The sequence below is a fragment of the Zonotrichia albicollis genome, chromosome 6 (assembly GCF_047830755.1).
Source record: "Zonotrichia albicollis isolate bZonAlb1 chromosome 6, bZonAlb1.hap1, whole genome shotgun sequence".
In the NCBI taxonomy this organism is placed as follows: Eukaryota; Metazoa; Chordata; class Aves; order Passeriformes; family Passerellidae; genus Zonotrichia; species Zonotrichia albicollis.
The window spans coordinates 49,398,821-49,416,306 of NC_133824.1; the positions used below are offsets into that span (position 1 = coordinate 49,398,821).

The 17,486-nt window shown below is 45.1% G+C and overlaps 1 protein-coding gene across 6 annotated transcripts; it reads left to right on the forward strand.

Moving 5' to 3' along the window:
- The first annotated feature begins 4,045 nt into the window (after positions 1 to 4,045).
- On the forward strand, positions 4,046 to 11,501 carry LMO2 (LIM domain only 2). 6 transcript variants are annotated; one of them, XM_074543714.1, is made up of 4 exons: positions 4,046 to 4,144; positions 4,810 to 4,987; positions 7,526 to 7,741; positions 10,549 to 11,501. In XM_074543714.1, exons 1-4 carry the CDS (start codon positions 4,084 to 4,086, stop codon positions 10,766 to 10,768), a joined length of 675 nt encoding a protein of 224 aa, XP_074399815.1. In that variant the 5' UTR covers positions 4,046 to 4,083; the 3' UTR covers positions 10,769 to 11,501. The 6 variants fall into 6 exon arrangements, with proteins under 6 accessions (XP_074399815.1, XP_074399818.1, XP_074399816.1 ...); XM_074543717.1 differs by having other exon boundaries at positions 4,065 to 4,087; XM_074543715.1 differs by lacking the exon at positions 4,046 to 4,144 and adding an exon at positions 4,279 to 4,402.
- The last annotated feature ends 5,985 nt before the right edge of the window (positions 11,502 to 17,486 follow it).

Sequence of the window (17,486 nt, forward strand, 5' to 3'; positions counted from 1 at the left end):
GGCAAAGCAAAACAAAACAAAACAAAACTTTGTAACTGCCCAGAGCTCTCTGTGCACCAGGATCCTTATCTAACGTCTGGACCTCACAGTCCCAGGGCAAACCTCACCCTGAGTGTGGTTTTTATTGTTCTGGTTTGTTTTCTTCCAGTTCAAAGGAAGGGTTGAGCCCCAAAAAGAGAAGTGTGTCCTTGGTCAGAAGTCTGTAAGTTCTCTGAGTCACAGTTCACCAAAAACCTCCAAAGTGTGTTCAAGTCAGTGTGTGTGGTCATCACTCAGTGACAACTCCTTATCCTCTCCATCCACCTCTGTCCTCAGGGAGATTAGAAAATGTGCTAATTGAGAGAATGATGAGGAGGGTTTGATATGAAACAAAAAACCCAACAAAATCAAAACAGCACTTGTGGAGAGCACACAGACCAGAACAGAACTTTGTGGCTGAAACAAAATTTCCAGGTTCATGAAAAGGGAACAAAAACTTTTTTTTCCCTTTGAATTATGTGGTGCCCTTGATGCCATTAATATGACACTGTGGTGATATGAGTAACTATTGATAGTCATTATACTCATTATATGTTGACAGCATTGGTTCTCCAGTGGCACAGTCCCACCTCCTTGGCAGCAGCTGGTTTGTACAGAATCATGGGATCACAGAATGGTTTGGCTTGGAAGGGGCCTTAGAGATCCCCTAGTCCAGCCTGCAAATTCCTCCTCAAATATTCTGTGTTCTTTAAGAGAGACCAAGGATCTTCTTCTGTGGGGTCAAATTTGGGTTGAAAAAAGTCAAACCAACCCAAAATTTCCATTACTTCAGAGCATCAGCTCAGGGGCTGGCAGGCCAAGGCTTCAGTCCAGCATGTGGTGGGAAAGAGGAGGATTCTTGCAAATAGGTGGATTGGAGTGGAGCAGTGATTCTATCACCAAACGGTGGCTCAGCAGCAGAAGACAGCCCAAATTACAGAAATCCTGATTCCTTTGTGCCACCTCCTGTGTTAATTGTTCCCCTTTAGTCACGGTCCTGACTCTTCCCTCCCACAGAAAGCATTAACTGAAAATCTAGGCCACAGTCACCGAGATTTAATTCTTCCATCTATGCAGAGACTTCAATCTTCATAAACTGCATTTTTAGGCAACCAGCATTACTGGCTATTGAGGGCAGCAAAGTTAATCTTACTGAACACAGACTTCTCTAAATGAGGGTGACCTGAAATAGCTCAATAGTATCCATAAGCTATAGGGGGGATAAAGATGGGATATGCCAAGGGAATAAAGGTAGGAACAACCTGAGGCTGAGTGGTGATGATGATATTTTGGCCTTCCAAAACCAAGCTGAAAATACTCCCTGAGTGCAAGAGAGGATGTTTCTTTGGAAACAGACACATTGAGCTATTTCTTTAGATTACACCACTCACAGAAATGATGCAGCTTTGCATTGAATCCTTATTGAGAAATATCCAGAAAAGTCCAGCTGACTTATTAATGGCACATTATTCCAAGCCCCAAATGCTAGATATAGTCTCTAACAGCAGATTTGAACCCAGCCATGCTCCAATAATTAGTCTATAGCGTGATCTTTATTAATAAAAGTTAATTGAAACCAAAAACTCATCCCTGAGGATTTCCAATCAATGAACACACACGCACACACAAAAAGCCACACTAAGGAACACTGGAAAATCCAGCTTCACAGAGAAAGAAACAATGGAAAGAAAAGCCCTCACTAAAAATAGTGCTGGTCTTTTTGTGCCTGGGCAGGAAATGTCGGCACCACCAATTCCAGCGCTGAATAACGCTTTGTCTTTGGGAACATTATTCAGCGGGAGGCAAAAGTAAATCAACAGCCAATTCTGCTGAGGAAAGTAAACATTTGCAGATGGGAAAATTGAGGCAAAGTGGTATTAAAGGACTTGCTCAAGGTGAAGAAAAAGAAGTCCTTCTTGATTACTGGTCATCTGTTCTGCTGGGACAGAAAATCCTCAGCTGGAAAGGCCAAATTTCACTGTCCAGAGCAAGAGTTTATTATATGTAAACAAAATAAATGAAAATGGAATTGTTCCAAAAAGATGTACGGCTTTGTTCCTCAGAGGTGTTTGAAGATGCAGCTCTTGGTCAGCATTCTGAGGACCTTCTTGAAGAGCTTTTAGCTGCAAATCCAAGGGGTTTTTTCCACTTTTCTTTGCTCACGACTTTGCCTGGCATCTCTCCTTCACAGGACCCAGAGAAAACAAGAAATAATCTCACAGTTTTAATTAAAATTACTTTAGATGAGGAGACAGATGGTACTTGCAGGCCCATGGAGTGATCCCAGCACTATCACGAGTTCTGTGCTTAAAGATCTGACTTCATCTGGGAAAGTTTGTTCTTGATCTGACTGAAAAAGTGAAGCACATACAAACTGTCCTCTTCAGCTTCGATGTTGCACATTATTCCACTGGTTTTATGCAGAAAAGCTTTTCTGCAGGTGAAGGGACTGATCTGGCAGTGCAGGGAATGTTCCTGGTCTGTCCATCAGTGCTTGTGCTCAGCTATGAATATGAGAAATATCTCATTACCTGCCAGACCTGAGGTGGTCTGAGCAAAGCAAGGACTTGCAAAACCTCAAAAATTGCTTTTCCCCAATAACTGCTGGCCACTGTGTATTGTAAGTGCTCATTTTGATGTTGTTTTTCTAAGGAATTAAGTAATTCCTTATGTGCCAATGTTGATACTTTTGTCCCTCACCAAAACTTTTGAACTCTTTTAGATGCACAAAGGCACAGAGGTCTTAAATATATTAATTTCCTGTGAATTTTGGGAAAATAAATAGAAGAGGGGCAGCAGGCCAGCATGTCTGCAATATGTGCACAACTTCTGAGATCAGAACTGGCATTATGGAATTGTTCACATTATTCCATCAGGAGTTGATCAGAATATGAGTACCCCAATCATCAGGGAAATTTTGTCTTCTATATTTTAAGAGTTTATATTTTTTTAAAACCTTGAGACAATGGAGGAAGCAAGCTCATAGAAATGTCTTGGGTATTTTTAAACATGTTTGATGTCCTTCTGAATGTTTTTGAGTCATCTTTAATTAAATTTCTGATTCTTTTTTTCAACCAAGTGAAGTTCCTGGCAGATTTTTTTTCCCCATGGAGTCTTGCAATAGTTTAGTTATTCAGTCTTCTGGCTAGATTTACATTTATTTTACTTTGCTGATCACAGGGTAAACATGCCAGAAATTAAATAGTCATCATATAATTCAGTCCTGTCTGTGAAAACCTAACAAAAGAGCCTTTTCCTTCAACAGAAATGAGAGTGACTGTCCCGCTGTAATAGCTTAAAATACATTGGAGATAATGTGTTTAAAGAATTAGAAAGATGTGTTCTAATGACCAGTGATAGCTCTAAAGTATTTCAAAAGCTTGGTTCAAAGCCCCTTGAAAGGAATAACAGTCCTTCTGCTGACATTACTAATCTTTGGATCGGGCTCATTAATGTATTGCAGATATTATATCCCCAGCTGCCAAAAAGCTGGAAAAAAAGGAGAATGTAGTCATAAAAATAGACATCAAATACATTTCTCTTCTGGGAATTAATATAGAAGCGAAATATTGCTGCTACTACTACTCTCTGGGACTTTATTACAGATATTTCTTCACTGTTTTTAAAGGAATTAACAGGGCAAGCTGTTCATCCCATCCAGAACTCTGCCTCCAGCAAGGGCCAGCGTCTAATGCCCCAGAGCCTGGCAAAGGCTCGGATTGCTGCAATAGTTTTCGCTCCGGCGTTGTAAATCACTCCGCTGTGCTGATGGAGAGGAGGCAGGGAAAATAGACATATTCAAGCAAGACTTTCCCCGTCTTTGGCATCTCTTGGATTAATTACAGATCGATACTTGGTACTCGCCGGCTTTTATAGCTCATTAGCATCACGCCGTGCCGGGGTGTAAATTTGTGACACGGCTTGCCAGGAATCCGGGGGTGTCTGGAAGCGAATGTTCACTCGGGGCTATAAATGAGGCACAACTGAGCTGACCGGTTTGAACTCCGGGCGGACAAATAATGCTCGGGATCTTTACCTGTGGCTCCCCGAGCGCCGCACAAACCCATGGGTGCGTGTGGGCATGTGCATGTTGGTGTCAGAGAGGGAGAGGGCGAGCAGAGGGATGGTGAGTGCCGCTCTCTGTGCGGCTGGGAAGGCGGCACAATCCGGAACCAGGCGCTTGCTTTTTTCTAGCTCTCGGGATCATTCTCAGGTCGCCCACCTGCCTGCGCACAGAGACAGCGTTAGTAGGGGAATAATAATAATAACGTGAGAACGCCTCGGCAGCCCCCAGCCCTGGCTCTGGGGAGCCCCGCTCTGTCTCTTTAAGGAACCCAGCGAGTCGTGATGCTGCTGTTTGTATTGCCGAATCCCCAGGAGTGCAGTTAAGAAACGGGCAGCTGTCTCTTTAAGTGTGATTTCCTTCTATTGTATTTGAATCGTGATCAGGAAAAAGGAAATGAAACCAGAGAGCCGGGGCTGAGCCACGGAGTAATAATAATCGCGGGGATGCGGCCGCCGCCGCTCTCGGCGCTGCCGCCCGGGCGCGGAGCGTGTGCGGAGCTGCCCGCGCGGAGCCGCTGAGCGCGGAGGAGCCGCGGTGGCGGCCGCGCCCGCCGCCCCCCGCCCGCCGCGGGAGCGGGAGCGGCCCCGCCGTGCGGGGCGCGGGGGGAGCGCGGCGGGGATGGGAGGTCAGCGGGGCCGGGGGGGCCGTGCGGGGCCGGGGGGGGCCGCGCGGGGCCGGAGCGCAGCCCCAGCCCCCGCGTGTGTCTCTGTGTCTCGGTGCTGCAGGAGGAAATGCTGTGAATGTCATCGCGGGGCGGCGGGGCAGCGCGGCTGGCGACAAGGCTCCGCGAGCAGACAGCCTCTGCGGGGGCGGCGGGGGCAGAGCCCACCACCGGCACGCCACAAAGGAACCGGCCCTGCCAATGTCATCGGCCATCGAGAGGAAAAGCCTCGATCCTTCCGAGTAAGTGCGCGCTTTCTCCGCCCGGTCCCCCGCTCGCCATCGTCCCCGGGCGCCTCCCGGTGCCGCCCGTCTCCCCCGACGGAGCCGCCGCCGGCATTGTGTGCCCGGCAGCCCCGGAGGGCTTCGGCGGCAGCCCCGCCGCTCCGACCGCGCTCCCCCGCCCCGGACACCGGGCTGCCCCGGCCCCGCGGGGCTGGCGGTGTGCGGGAGCCTGGGGAGAGCCCCCAGGTTGTGGGAAGGAGCAGCCGGGAGCAGAGAGGCGCAATTCCCCCGGGCAGGGCATCTCCCACCGCGAGAGACAGAGCATCCCGCTTCCCGAGCTGGCAGGTTTTCCGTCCCGAGGGACCCTCTCCGCCCCGTCCCCGATCTGCCCGAGTCGCTGCAGCCCATCAGTGAAAGGTCAGGGCTGTTAGCTGCGGGTGCCCAACTTCCACGTTTTCGTAATGTAACTTCCAAAAGCTCGTAGAAAGCTTTGGTGGGGGCTGGGTGTTCTGCTAAGAGCATGTAGACAGACTTGATGGACGGGATGTAGGAGATGAGAATTTCCCCCCCTGGGCTTCCGTGTCCAGATCCAGGCTTTCTCCCGAGCTGTGCTCCCTCTGTCCCATCCCTGCTGCACCCCAGGGATGGTAACCCAGCACAGACCCAGGGCCACTTCAGCCCTGAACGGGCTAATTAACTGCACTTAGGCTTGTCTGGGATCGCGGTAAAAGAGAAGAAAAAAAGAAATAAATTATAAAATCTCCGTTTCCAGATAACGCTTAAAACATCTCTCTCAGTAAATTGAGTCATTCGTGGTTTGTTTCCTGTCAGATACTAAAAATGCCATAGCTTGGAGCCCGGAACGAGCACATAGGAACTGCTGCTGCTTTTGGGAGTTAAATCACTTCATTCCATGATGTTTTACGTTACATTTTCCTTTATGCTGGTTTTTTTTTTTTTTTAAGAAACGCTAATACCAGCTCCTAATGATGTCCAGCTTTCATCTACAAAGTTTTTTTTTTAATCTTTATTTATTTACCTGCCTTGTGTTCTGGTGGCTTAAGTGCTGGCTTAGGAATCGGTGGACATCAAAAGCCTAATGCGTTAACCAGGAATGCTGCTCTGCATAAACATCCGTTGGGCTGTTCCTGAGCTCTGGGCTCTCAGAGAAACCGGGCTTGGGACTCCCAAACGCCCCTCAGATGAAACATTTTGGGGTACACTCCAAAGTTTCAAAAAATGGATAATGAAGGATGATGATGTGTGCTTCCTTCTACTGGAAAGCTCTCAGAAGTTGTCAGTGTGCAGCCCACGTGTTAGGAAAGGGAGCATGCGGCCCAAAAGGAAAAATTTGGAAAAAGCAGGGGCTAATCATGTGTTCCCCATGATTTTAATGAAAACTCACAGGATGGTGAGCTGGCAGGAGAGGGGTGTTACGACATAGCTTGCAGGGCACAGCAGTTTAAACTTAGAAGGGAGAAACCAGAGCAGAACAGAACCAGATAATATCTCAGGGCTCAGCTTGCCTAAATAAAAACTGCAGGATCACTTTCTCAGCCCAGAAGTTTTTGACCAGAGGTCGTTCCTCCCTGCTGAAGAAAGTAATTTTTGCCCAGAAAACTGCTGATCCAGTAAATAAGCAGGAGTAATACAATTTTTTTCCTGTTGCCTGCTGGAAACTGGGAGCAGAGCTTCTTCATCAGTGCAGGTCTCCTCTGCCCCCAGCAGCCCAGGGGAGGACAGACCAATGACAGCAGCAAATTGCTCAGGGACTCTGTGCTGGAGCACTAATCCAATAAAATGAAAAAATTTGGGGTCCACTCTACTAGCCACAGGTCTGAAATGAAGCAAGTGCTTAAGGGATTGATCCAGTAGATTTTTTTTATTTAACTCTCTGGCATTTAGGTGAATCCCAGAACATTACAAAACTGAGTTCAGGCGCTGTTCTTTTAATTTTTTTTTCTCTTTTTCTTTTTTTTTAAGTTGTGAAATTACCCTAAAAGACACAGAAATACTTACAAGAAAATTCTCACTTCTTTTACCAGAATTATCCTAGCTCTCCAAGCTTTTTAGGAAAAGGAACAAAATAGGTGCTTAAAGAGTCAGTGCTAATATCACAATAACGATTTGTGCCTTCTTTCACTCATGGATGTGTAAATACCAGATAATTGAGGTATGTTGGCATAAACCCATCCCAGGGGATTCATGTCCTCGGCTAAGGGAAAAAAGAAGTCCTGCAGCAACATGAGGTAAAATGCTGGCTTTATTAAAATCAGACTTAAACCAGTCGGGCAACACAATCAGCTGTAGTGTTTATTCATTTTGTGCTGTTCTGACAAGTGACACTGTCAAATTTAGTCTCCAAATTTCCATTTCCCAATGGAAAGTGTGAAATCCCTTGGGTGCCTTTCTTAGTCCTTCTGAAAACGAGCAAAAACGAGGACACCACCCTCCCTGTCCAAACCTGAGCTTGGGACTCGTTCTGCTTTTCCTCCTCCTCGCGTGGACGCTCTCGGAGTGGGTTTCCCTCAGCCCGGGTTTGTGTCACCCCCTCAGGGAGCCGGTGGATGAGGTGCTGCAGATCCCCCCGTCACTGCTGACATGCGGGGGGTGCCAGCAGAACATCGGGGACCGCTATTTCCTCAAGGCCATCGACCAGTACTGGCACGAGGACTGCCTCAGCTGCGACCTGTGCGGCTGCCGCCTCGGCGAGGTGGGCCGGCGCCTCTACTACAAGCTGGGCAGGAAGCTCTGCAGGAGGGACTACCTCAGGTAGGCATCCCGCTGCTCCTCACACCCTTCCTGCCTCCCTCCCGTCTTACTGAGCACAGCTGGGATTGAGGAATTCCTTTGGAATGGCTCTCGAAGCCTGGCAGCGTCTGCAAGCTCAGGTTTGCAGTATGGGCTCCTGTCCTAGAATGCCTGGAATATTTGGTCTGGAAAGGGACCTTACACCTCCTCTCCTTTCAGCCCCTGCCACAGGCAGAGACACCTTCCACTAGGACAGGTTGTTCCAATTCCCCTCCGACCTGGCCTTCCAGGGATGGGGCATCCACAGCTTCTCTGGGCACCCTGTGCCAGGGCCTCACCTCAGGGAAGAATTCCTTCCCAATATTCCAGCTAAACACACCCTCTGGCGCTTTAAAGCCATTCCCCTTGTCCCATTCCTCCATCCCTTGTCCAAAGTCTGTCTCCAACTCTCCTGGAACCCCTTAAAGCACTGGAAGGGGCTCTAAGGTCTCCCCAGAGCCTTCTCCAGAGTGCACAGCCCCAACTCCCTCAGCCTGTCCTCGTATTTTTTGGGATTCATATGCAGATGCTTTTAGTATTGCTGGGATTCTTCAGTAAAATATAGATAAAGCTAGAGATTATCTGTGTTGCTTAGATAAACAACAGAGTTGTTTATAGATAAATCTTTTAAAGTTTGGGGGAAAAAAAGCATTTTTAATGGAAGTGAAAGCAGTGCTACACACTGTGGAAAAACCAGAATTACTTGATAATGTGAAGAATACAGAAAGAACTCCCAGGACTAGGAGTTGTTGGCATCTGTCATTCTGCACACACCTAACCCCACAGCTCCAGGTGAAGGGTCAGTGTGGCATTCTGGCAAGCAGAAATTGGGAAAAGGGGCTGAATTCCAGTGATCTCCCACTGAGCTGGCAATGAACTGGTTCCCCTGAATGGTTTTAAGGAGTTTTCTGCTTCTCCCAGAATTGTCTTGGAGCTTAAAGGTTTTTATGCCCAGGTAAGAGGTGAAAGATCATTTAGGGTTTGGCATTCTTAAGCCTGGTGCTGAATAAGCAAGAATTTGCACATTTTGCAGAATCAGATCCTACAAATACACTTGTTATGGGTGTTTTCATCAATAACTCTCTGCCTGCCTGCTTTGCCCAAATTTGTAAGTAAAGCATTAATTGGAGACTAAGATATTTCTCAAAAAATTGATAACAAAGGATCTTTACATTCTTGATTAAAATGTATTGATCTTTGCTGTACTGGTTGTGTTCCATTTCTTCTAATGGATTCCTAATGTGTCAGGAGGTTTGTGGAACAGAATAATGATATTTGGTATATTTCCAGCTTTTTTACTGAAGGCTAATTTACCTGCCAATAAAAATGAAACCAAAATCTCAGTGGACTTCCTAATTATGCTGTCCCTGGGCTTTGCTGATGGAATTTTGCTGAGCAGAAATTAAGGACTGAGTTCTGCTAATGGGACCACTTGAAAATCCAGCAGTGATCCGGTGTTAATTACACTTCCCAGATACTTTTCATCTTAAAATGGAAGCAACAGGAAGTATGGCAATACAATTAATGCATTTTCTTGCAGTGCAATCCAACGTTTTTATTTATTTAATAATGCAATGGATATCTTCCCTCATTAATGAAAAATTTGGCAACCTTTTTGTAACCTTAGCGTTACTTTCAATGGGCAGAAGTAAACACTGACATCTCCTGGTAGACAAAAGGAATGATATTCTTTCTCCTTAAATGTCTCTTAATTTACCAGACATTTTTTTTCCAGTTCAGAAGATGATTTAAATCAGGCATAGCACATGCAGGAGATGTGCAGGAGGTGGAAAAACTCTTTCCAGAATTAGTATGGAAGTTTGGAAGTCAAACTCAATGAATACATCACCTGTAACATTTGTCCCTTTTAAAAATAAAATATCAATATAGTCATGCTTCTTTATTACTGATTTGACTTAAACTCTGCAGGGCATTCATTAGAGTCTCCTTTTTATAGACAATGTCATGAGGACCTCAGCAGGGTTTCTCCACGTGGATTACAGAGCAGCCCACAGCATAAAACTGTCTCATAGGTATAGGAGGTCTTTGAATGTGTCCTTCTGAAACCCATCAGGAGTGACTTCATGGATCAGGAGTGCCTTCATGGATATAGAAATGCTTCAAAGAATTTCCAGTGTGGAGACACAGACAAAAGGCAGGAGAGCCTCAGACCATGGCTTATCCCAACTCCTTGCCACAAATTACAGAGCAACAGTTTAAGAAAGGCAAAAACTATTAGCAAAAGGTAATTTCTGTTGATCACAGAAGTGAAAGTGTTAATATGGCACAACTTCATGCAGTGCTCTGGGCAACCTTTGCTCCTCCAATTCAGGATAAGGTCAGAGAAACCAATTCTATTGATAGATTTGAGTAGATTTAGTTTGGATATTAAGGAAGAAATTCTTCCCTGGGAGGGTGGGGAGGCCCTGGCACAAGTTGCTCAGAGAAGCTGTGGCTGCCCCATCCCTGAAAATGTCCAAGGCCAGGTTGGGTGGGGCTTGGAGCAACCCATGCTAATGGAAGGCGTCCCTGCCCACGGCAGGGGGTGGCACAGGATGGACTTCAAATTTCCTTCCAACCCAACCCATTCTGTGATTTTATCCAAGCTGAAAACCTTGGATTTTCTGTTTCAATTTTTGGTGTTGCAAAGTTTCCAGCTCTTCTGGGCAGTTTCCCACGCGACCTCTCTCTAAGTCAGCACTGGTCCTAATGGATCAGGGGTGTTTGCTCTGGTTTTGGTTGGTTTTGCCCAGCCAGGGAGCCGTGCTGACTCTGTGCTGTCGCTGCAGGCTCTTTGGCCAGGACGGGCTGTGCGCCTCCTGCGAGAAGCGGATCCGCGCCTACGAGATGACCATGCGGGTGAAGGACAAGGTCTATCACCTCGAGTGCTTCAAGTGTGCCGCCTGCCAGAAGCACTTCTGCGTGGGGGACAGGTACCTGCTCATCAACTCGGACATCGTCTGCGAGCAGGACATCTACGAGTGGACTAAGATCAACGGCATGATCTAGCACGGACGCGCCTGGCGCTCTGGGACAGACACCTCCCGGGCCCGGCTGCAGCCAGGAGATCATCCCTTGGGCTGTGGGCTTTGGAACGGGGGGGGAACGCCACGGTCAGGCCTCGGCAGGCAGCACTGCCTAGAATGTAAACTACACCCAGGTGAAGGAGGGAGAGCAAAGCAATAGTAGCTAGACTGACTCGTGTTCGCAGCACGGACAGTAACTGACATCAGCTGGCAGCTGGGGACAGACACAGCACCACAACCCATCCTCCCAACTGGAGCAGAGTAGGGACTTCTGTAAAGACATGTTATGACGTTGTCACCTGCAGACTAGGATTGTGCAATTCAGTTTTCTTTCTGTCTTGTTTTCATTGCTGAGTTTAGATGACAAGCTCCCACAGTAGGCGTGATGAGGAATACTGGAAGGAAAGAGCCATCCCTCACGTGGTCATTCCAATATGGCCTTACACTTTGGGTGGGAGTTATTTTTGCATGGATTTTTTCTTTTTCCTTTGAGAATGAACAGTGCATCCTCTAGTCCCAGACTCTTCTTTTAAAAAACCCTGCTGAATAGTTGCTTTCGGGCACTGCTGTCTCAAGATGAGATGTTCCCCGGATCATTTCTATACAAATATAAATCTAAAGAGTTGTTCAACTATTTTATTAACTTAGATTATATCAATAAAATATTTGTTGTGTGTAGTAAGACTCTGCAGCTTTAATAAAAATAATGAAAGATTTGAGTGTTGTTCTTTCTTTTTTCTTTTTTTTTTTTAAATTGTTCTGGATTTTTTTTTTTGCTTGTATTATTAATTTTATTTTTTGGTAGCAGGGTTTCTACCCTTTGCCTACAGCTGGATCCACTTCAGGTTTTGTTTCAAAGCACAAATGTGAGAACACCGAGGGTTCAGTAAATCTTGTGCTCTTCATGCTAAGAAATAGGAGAAATCAGTGTTGTGTGACACCAAGGCTCTTTGGTGTTTATGAGGATGTTTTGGGGCTGGTTCTGGGTGTTTTGCAACAGATTGCATCTATCTGATCTTGGAAATCGTGTAAAATTTGGGTCTTTTAGAAAGGTAGCTCTTCCTGATTTTGCTCTGGATTAGGGAAGCCAGGATAATATCATGAGAGCCAATAAACCTATTTAGAAAGAATTAATTTCAGTCATCTTTAAGGTCCCTTCCAACTCAAACCATTCCATGATTCTATGATATCATATTCTCTCCAACTTATTTTTCCTGAGGTGAATAGTCTTAAGTCTCTTCTTGCCTGAAAGCTGTTTCATGCCTCTGATAAACTCTTATTTCTCATCTCTGATTCTACACGGTTATTTGTGAGAGTGGGACTACAACTCAAGTTGTGCTGAAAGGCACTAAAAATTAAAGCTTTTCCCACAACTGAGCAAGCCTGGCACCCACCCAGAAGGTGCTTCAAGGCAAGTCCATTCACTCCATCACTAGTGACACATCAGGAATAGCAGCTTCAACCTGTGGATATCCTCTTGACTGTTCTCAATAAACTCATCACCCAGGGGATGTGCCAGCCACTGATCAATGACAACCTTCTGCATTTCACAATGCATACTCTGAGAGCTCTTTTCTGGCTTTTGCTGTCACAAGGAGAGTTGGGAGCAAACCCTTTAAATCTTGTTATCAGTGAAATTGGAAACTGCACCTAATGAGAACAACTTGGACAGTAGTTGTTTGAGGGCGCTGATATTTAGCTATTTTCCAGTGATATGCTGACCTCTGGAGGCCACAGGCAGATTATAATTATAATTATTAGCCTGAATTCCTGCCAGCAGAGGCAAGGAAAGGCAAGGAAAATATAGCTATCAGCTCTCTCCATTGACAGTGGCCCTTTGCAAATATTCTGTCCAGCAAGAAACAAAGCCTAAAGTCATGAATGAGTTCATTTACAAAGCTTGGTGGTGTAGCCAGGATGCTGAGGCAGGGTGGAGGTGCACAATGGTTCTCCAGGTCATGTCACACATACATAGAGTGTGAGCCATAACAGGGCTGACTTTCATGATTTCACTTCACAGAGCCTTTGACTGAAAATTTAGGGCAAGGGGCCTCATTTACCTCTGGGCTGAGATCAGGGAAGAGTGTTAATAGCTCAGGGAGACCTTGTAGGTTTGCACTAAGTAAACCAAGACCTGTGTTTTGTTCTCACCTCAGAAAGTGACTTTTGGCAAGGTAGTTCAATATTTTGCTTCTCATTCACCCACTCATAGAATGGAGATGTTCTCACTTATTCCATAAAAGTTCCTAATGCAAACACACTCATTATTTTGTGTAAGGTCTAGTTTACATGGGGAAATATATATTTTTAGACCTAAATGTATGTATTTGTAAAGGAAGGGTCCTTTACATAATTTTTTTATAACACTACCAGTATCAGGTATCATTTTTTGTAAGACCACCAGGTTTATTTAGTCCATGTAACTTCAGAAAGAGCTTAAGCTGAATTAGAAAGTGGCAGAAGAGCCTCCACTTGAGCAGCATTGTTCTCCCCAAATGATGATACCAATGTATTGCTGGACTTTTCCATAACAAATTCCCAAATTCCCTCTGAGTCCAGGAGGAGAGAGAGCAGATTTCTATTGGAATTAGTATAAGCAACACTTTACCTCATCTCAATTGAGTTCCTTACAGTAAGGACTCTCTGCTGCAAAAACAAGAAAATAAAACATTCCAAAAACAACAGCAGAAAGGAAAGCAGGGCTGATTTGAAGTCCTAAGCAAAAAGCACAAAAATCTGAATATGACTTCATCACTGATACTCAAAGGCGACGTCCTTTCCGCGTTTCCGCTATCAGCAGTATTTTAAAAGGCGTATCATCCGTCAAGATTCCCCTTCTTTGTCCCCATTATTCAGTGTCATGGCAGGAAGATGAGAGCATTACCATCGATATCACTTTTTTAATTCCCTGCCCTTGAATAAGGGCAATAAGAGCCCTGCATAATAGAGTTTTCAGTGGAGAGAGTAAATGGGAATCTCTTGTTAATTCAATCCAGGATCCAGAAGCCATCTCTCCCTTCTCTTTTCTCAAGGTAATACTCTGCCTCCAATTGTCATTATAGCCGAGAATGAAATTATTTGAATTCTGGACACATCAGCACAAAACCCAAGACTCCCTGCCAATTTCGTTGCCTGCTTGGAAGAGAACATCAGAGAGCATCACTCATTTATACGACTGCCAGCCTGAGACTGTAAATTCAGAAAACAAGGAGGCCTCAGGTGCTGCACTTTAACAGGTCTTTCTGCTCCTGAATCACCCCCACCTCACACACAAGGTAACATTTTATCTCTGAAAGGCAAAGCTTTTAAGCATCTGCCAGAGCACACGCTCTGTACGACCTAAATGTGAATTGAAAATGAGACTATTAAGTTTATTAATTGGTATCAGTGACTTAAGGCTTTGAAGGAGATTCATGGCACTCGGGAAAATAATCTATAAAGATTTTTGTTGCCCTAAAAAGACAGTGCAGCATCAGCTTATTTCACTTGCAGCAGGTTCATCTCTTTTATGGAGCACATGCTGCACTGGAGGCAAAGGGAAATTTAATGGACACTGGAAAAAATTATCAATTCCTCTGTCCCACAACAACTTAAAAAAGCATAAAAAGACAGAACTGAGAGATTGAGATATGCTATCAAAAACATTTAAGGCACTATAATTAAATTAAGATTCAGAAGTCTGTCAGTGAGATGAAGATTAAACTGGCAGAAAGTTGAACCGTGTTTGAAGCAACTTGTTCCCTCCTGCTGAGGGTTGCTTTGTACCAGGCTAATGAGAAGGCACATCTCAGAAAGGTTCTAACAAAGCAGCAGATCACTGATGGTAATTAATCAACGTGGTTTGCAGGAGCATACACCATGTGCCATTTTCAAGTGCCTCACAAGCATTAATTAATGCATTATTGTATGTCTGGCTCCTGTTTCAAGCCACAAGCTCTGCCCCATAGCAAATTTTTGATTTTTTAAAGATGTTTCAGTGAAGAGATGTTTCTTTTTTTAATGAAAAATTGAGTGCACCTTTGGCTAAGTGCTCCATGATTACCTCTGCTCTGTATCTGGCATATTCTGGTTACATTTACGGCTTGGCATAAGACAGCAAAGCCTGGGAATGGACTGCAAGAAGGCTGATTCCTGTGGAGGTGCTGAACTGGAGGAGAGGCAATAAGGATTGTTGTAACAGGAAGTGACCAGGGTGATGGAAATCTATTGCTCTGCAGTATTGAGAGAGAAATAACTTTTGAAAGCTGTGACCCAAGAGAAATAACTCCTTCTGTAGTCCACTAGCTCTGTACCAGCCATGTTTCATGTGATTCCTGAGATGTTTCCTCTTCAGGGCTGTAACTTCTTGGGTTGGTTGGTAAAAATTCATAGGGTTTTGGTTTTCTCCTCTTCTCAGATATGTCTTGCATCTCATCTCAGACAACTTTACCAATGAGTTTCATAACAGTTCTGATCTGGTTTTGAGATACAGAAATGCTTTAATTATTTATTTTAAAGAAACACAATAAAAGTGAAATTCTCCTTCAATAAGGCACATAGCCTTCAATCTGGCATCGTGACAGCTCCCCAAACCAGCGCTTATCATGTTGCTATCTCATTACAAAGATCCAAGACCTGCAATTATCAACCTAAAGGTGCTTTGCAACACCGGGAAACTCCTGGTGGGCTCTAAGATAAGGCCCCACCACGTGGTGGCTGTGATTTTCTGCAGCCCATGGCTGTGATGAGCGGTGATGCAGCTGCCCTGGAATTCCTGGAGCTGGCCCAGCAGTGAGCATGACCCTCCATGCAGGAGAAGCGTGCTGTCCAGCTGATAAGGGAGCGTGCATCAGCAAATGCCGCTTGTTTATCCCGTAAAAACCGCTCTGGAGGAGTGCAAGCAGAAAGAGGCCGGGTCTGCGCTGCACAGATAAGAGCTCTGACCAAAAGGACGACCAAAGGTCGCACCAGGCCTCCTGGAAACTCCCAAAGAGAAGCTTTCAGTGGGAATGGATGACTAAGGGAATTGCAAAGGGCTTCTGGAGGCTTTTATCTGTGTGTTACCTCTCCAAATGCAGCTCAGCACTTCAGTCAGTTGTTGTTGCATGCCCTGATGAATGTGCTGTGGCTCGAGGAGTCAGTAGCCAAAAATCCCCACACTGCAGCCGTGACCGAGTGCCTGCCTCATTAACAATCTCAGCTAATGACCTAAGAGCAGTGTGTGCAGCTGGAAAGTGAGCTGCTATCTGGGTCATGCACATGTGGGGTTTTTTCAGGTCAGGAAAGGCTCAATAGCAGTTTTCTATAGGGATGACTCATTCTTCTCTATGTTCCTCAGGTAAAGGAAGATCTCCTGAGCTCCCACACAAAGCAAGCAGGGTCTTGGCACTTTCCATGGGATCATGAAATATTCCTGCAGCCCCTTTCAGTCTTTCACATATCCCTTAGGCTATGAACCACATCATGGACTGGGAATCACACACAGTGAAACCACTAGAATTGTGTGAAATTAGAAATACTCCTGAGGCAAGAATCATGCCTTTCTATGCTATCCATGCTCTCTAAAGTAAATAAACTTTACTTTTTATACATTCCCAGGTAATGTTTCCATTTGTAGTAGTATCTTTTATTTGATTTATGTGAGAGGATTATATGAATTGAAAACCAACTTGGAGCTAAGCTAGGCTGTGAAAGAATAAAACTTGGCTATGGTTTGTGTCAACATGGAATCTTTGATCTGAGGAAAAAAGAGCAGTCTATCAACATTGCTCCCCAAGTGGGATTCCAAGCTCTCCAAACATACATTAATATTTCAAACCCGTTTTGGAGCTAAGAATCTGAGACAAAAAGATTTGCTAATAACCAAAGGCAAGCCTGAAGCCTCCTTGATGCAGATTTTTCATAACCTCAGGCAACTGATGCAGGCAAAAACATCCATGTGGCAGATGATCCGGAAGGAAGAAAGCTGGGAATAGACTCCAGTTGCTTTGTAAGCACCAGATGAAGTCCATTGGTTGATTCTTGGAGTTTCCCTCTGTAGGGGGATAGAATATAAGTAAATAAAGGTAGTATAGAAAGTAATCTTACCCCCTAAAAGAGTTGCAGCTGGGTTAATTATTAAAGATTAAGAGCAGGCCTGATTTTAACAGGCCACAGCTGTAGCTGATAATAAGAGTGTTATAAGAGTGGGTTGGTTGGTTGGGGGGTTCTGGAGTCAGTTGGTTACTGCAAGAAGAAGGGTGAGTTAGTGCTTGGAGGAGCTGCCTATGAGAAACACCAAGGAGTACAAAACTCTAGCAATGTGGAACCTTGGCAATATAATGACAATAGAACTCTTGCAATATAATAATAACATCCCTTGAATTCATTTGACTGTGGAGCTGCCAAGGCTAATTTACCATTGTGTGAGGTTTGGGAGGGGTTTTGTTGGTTTATCCTGGGTCTATGTGGCTGTAACAAGGCAGGGATTTTTTCAGCTGTGGTTTCATTGTGTCAGGAGGCAGCTTAAAGCTGTACTCTATCAGAGATGCCATTTGTTACCAAAATGTCCAACAAGCTCCCATGCAGTACCTAGTTTATTCATGTAGACATTTCCCTGAAGTTCTGGCTCTGCTCCCTCCCTGTCATCTCTCACATCTCATCTGAGAGTCACTCTTGTGAAGCCTGAAGATGTGATTTGTTATCAGTTCATATGTAAATCCCCTTCTGCTCAAAGGCCTGCT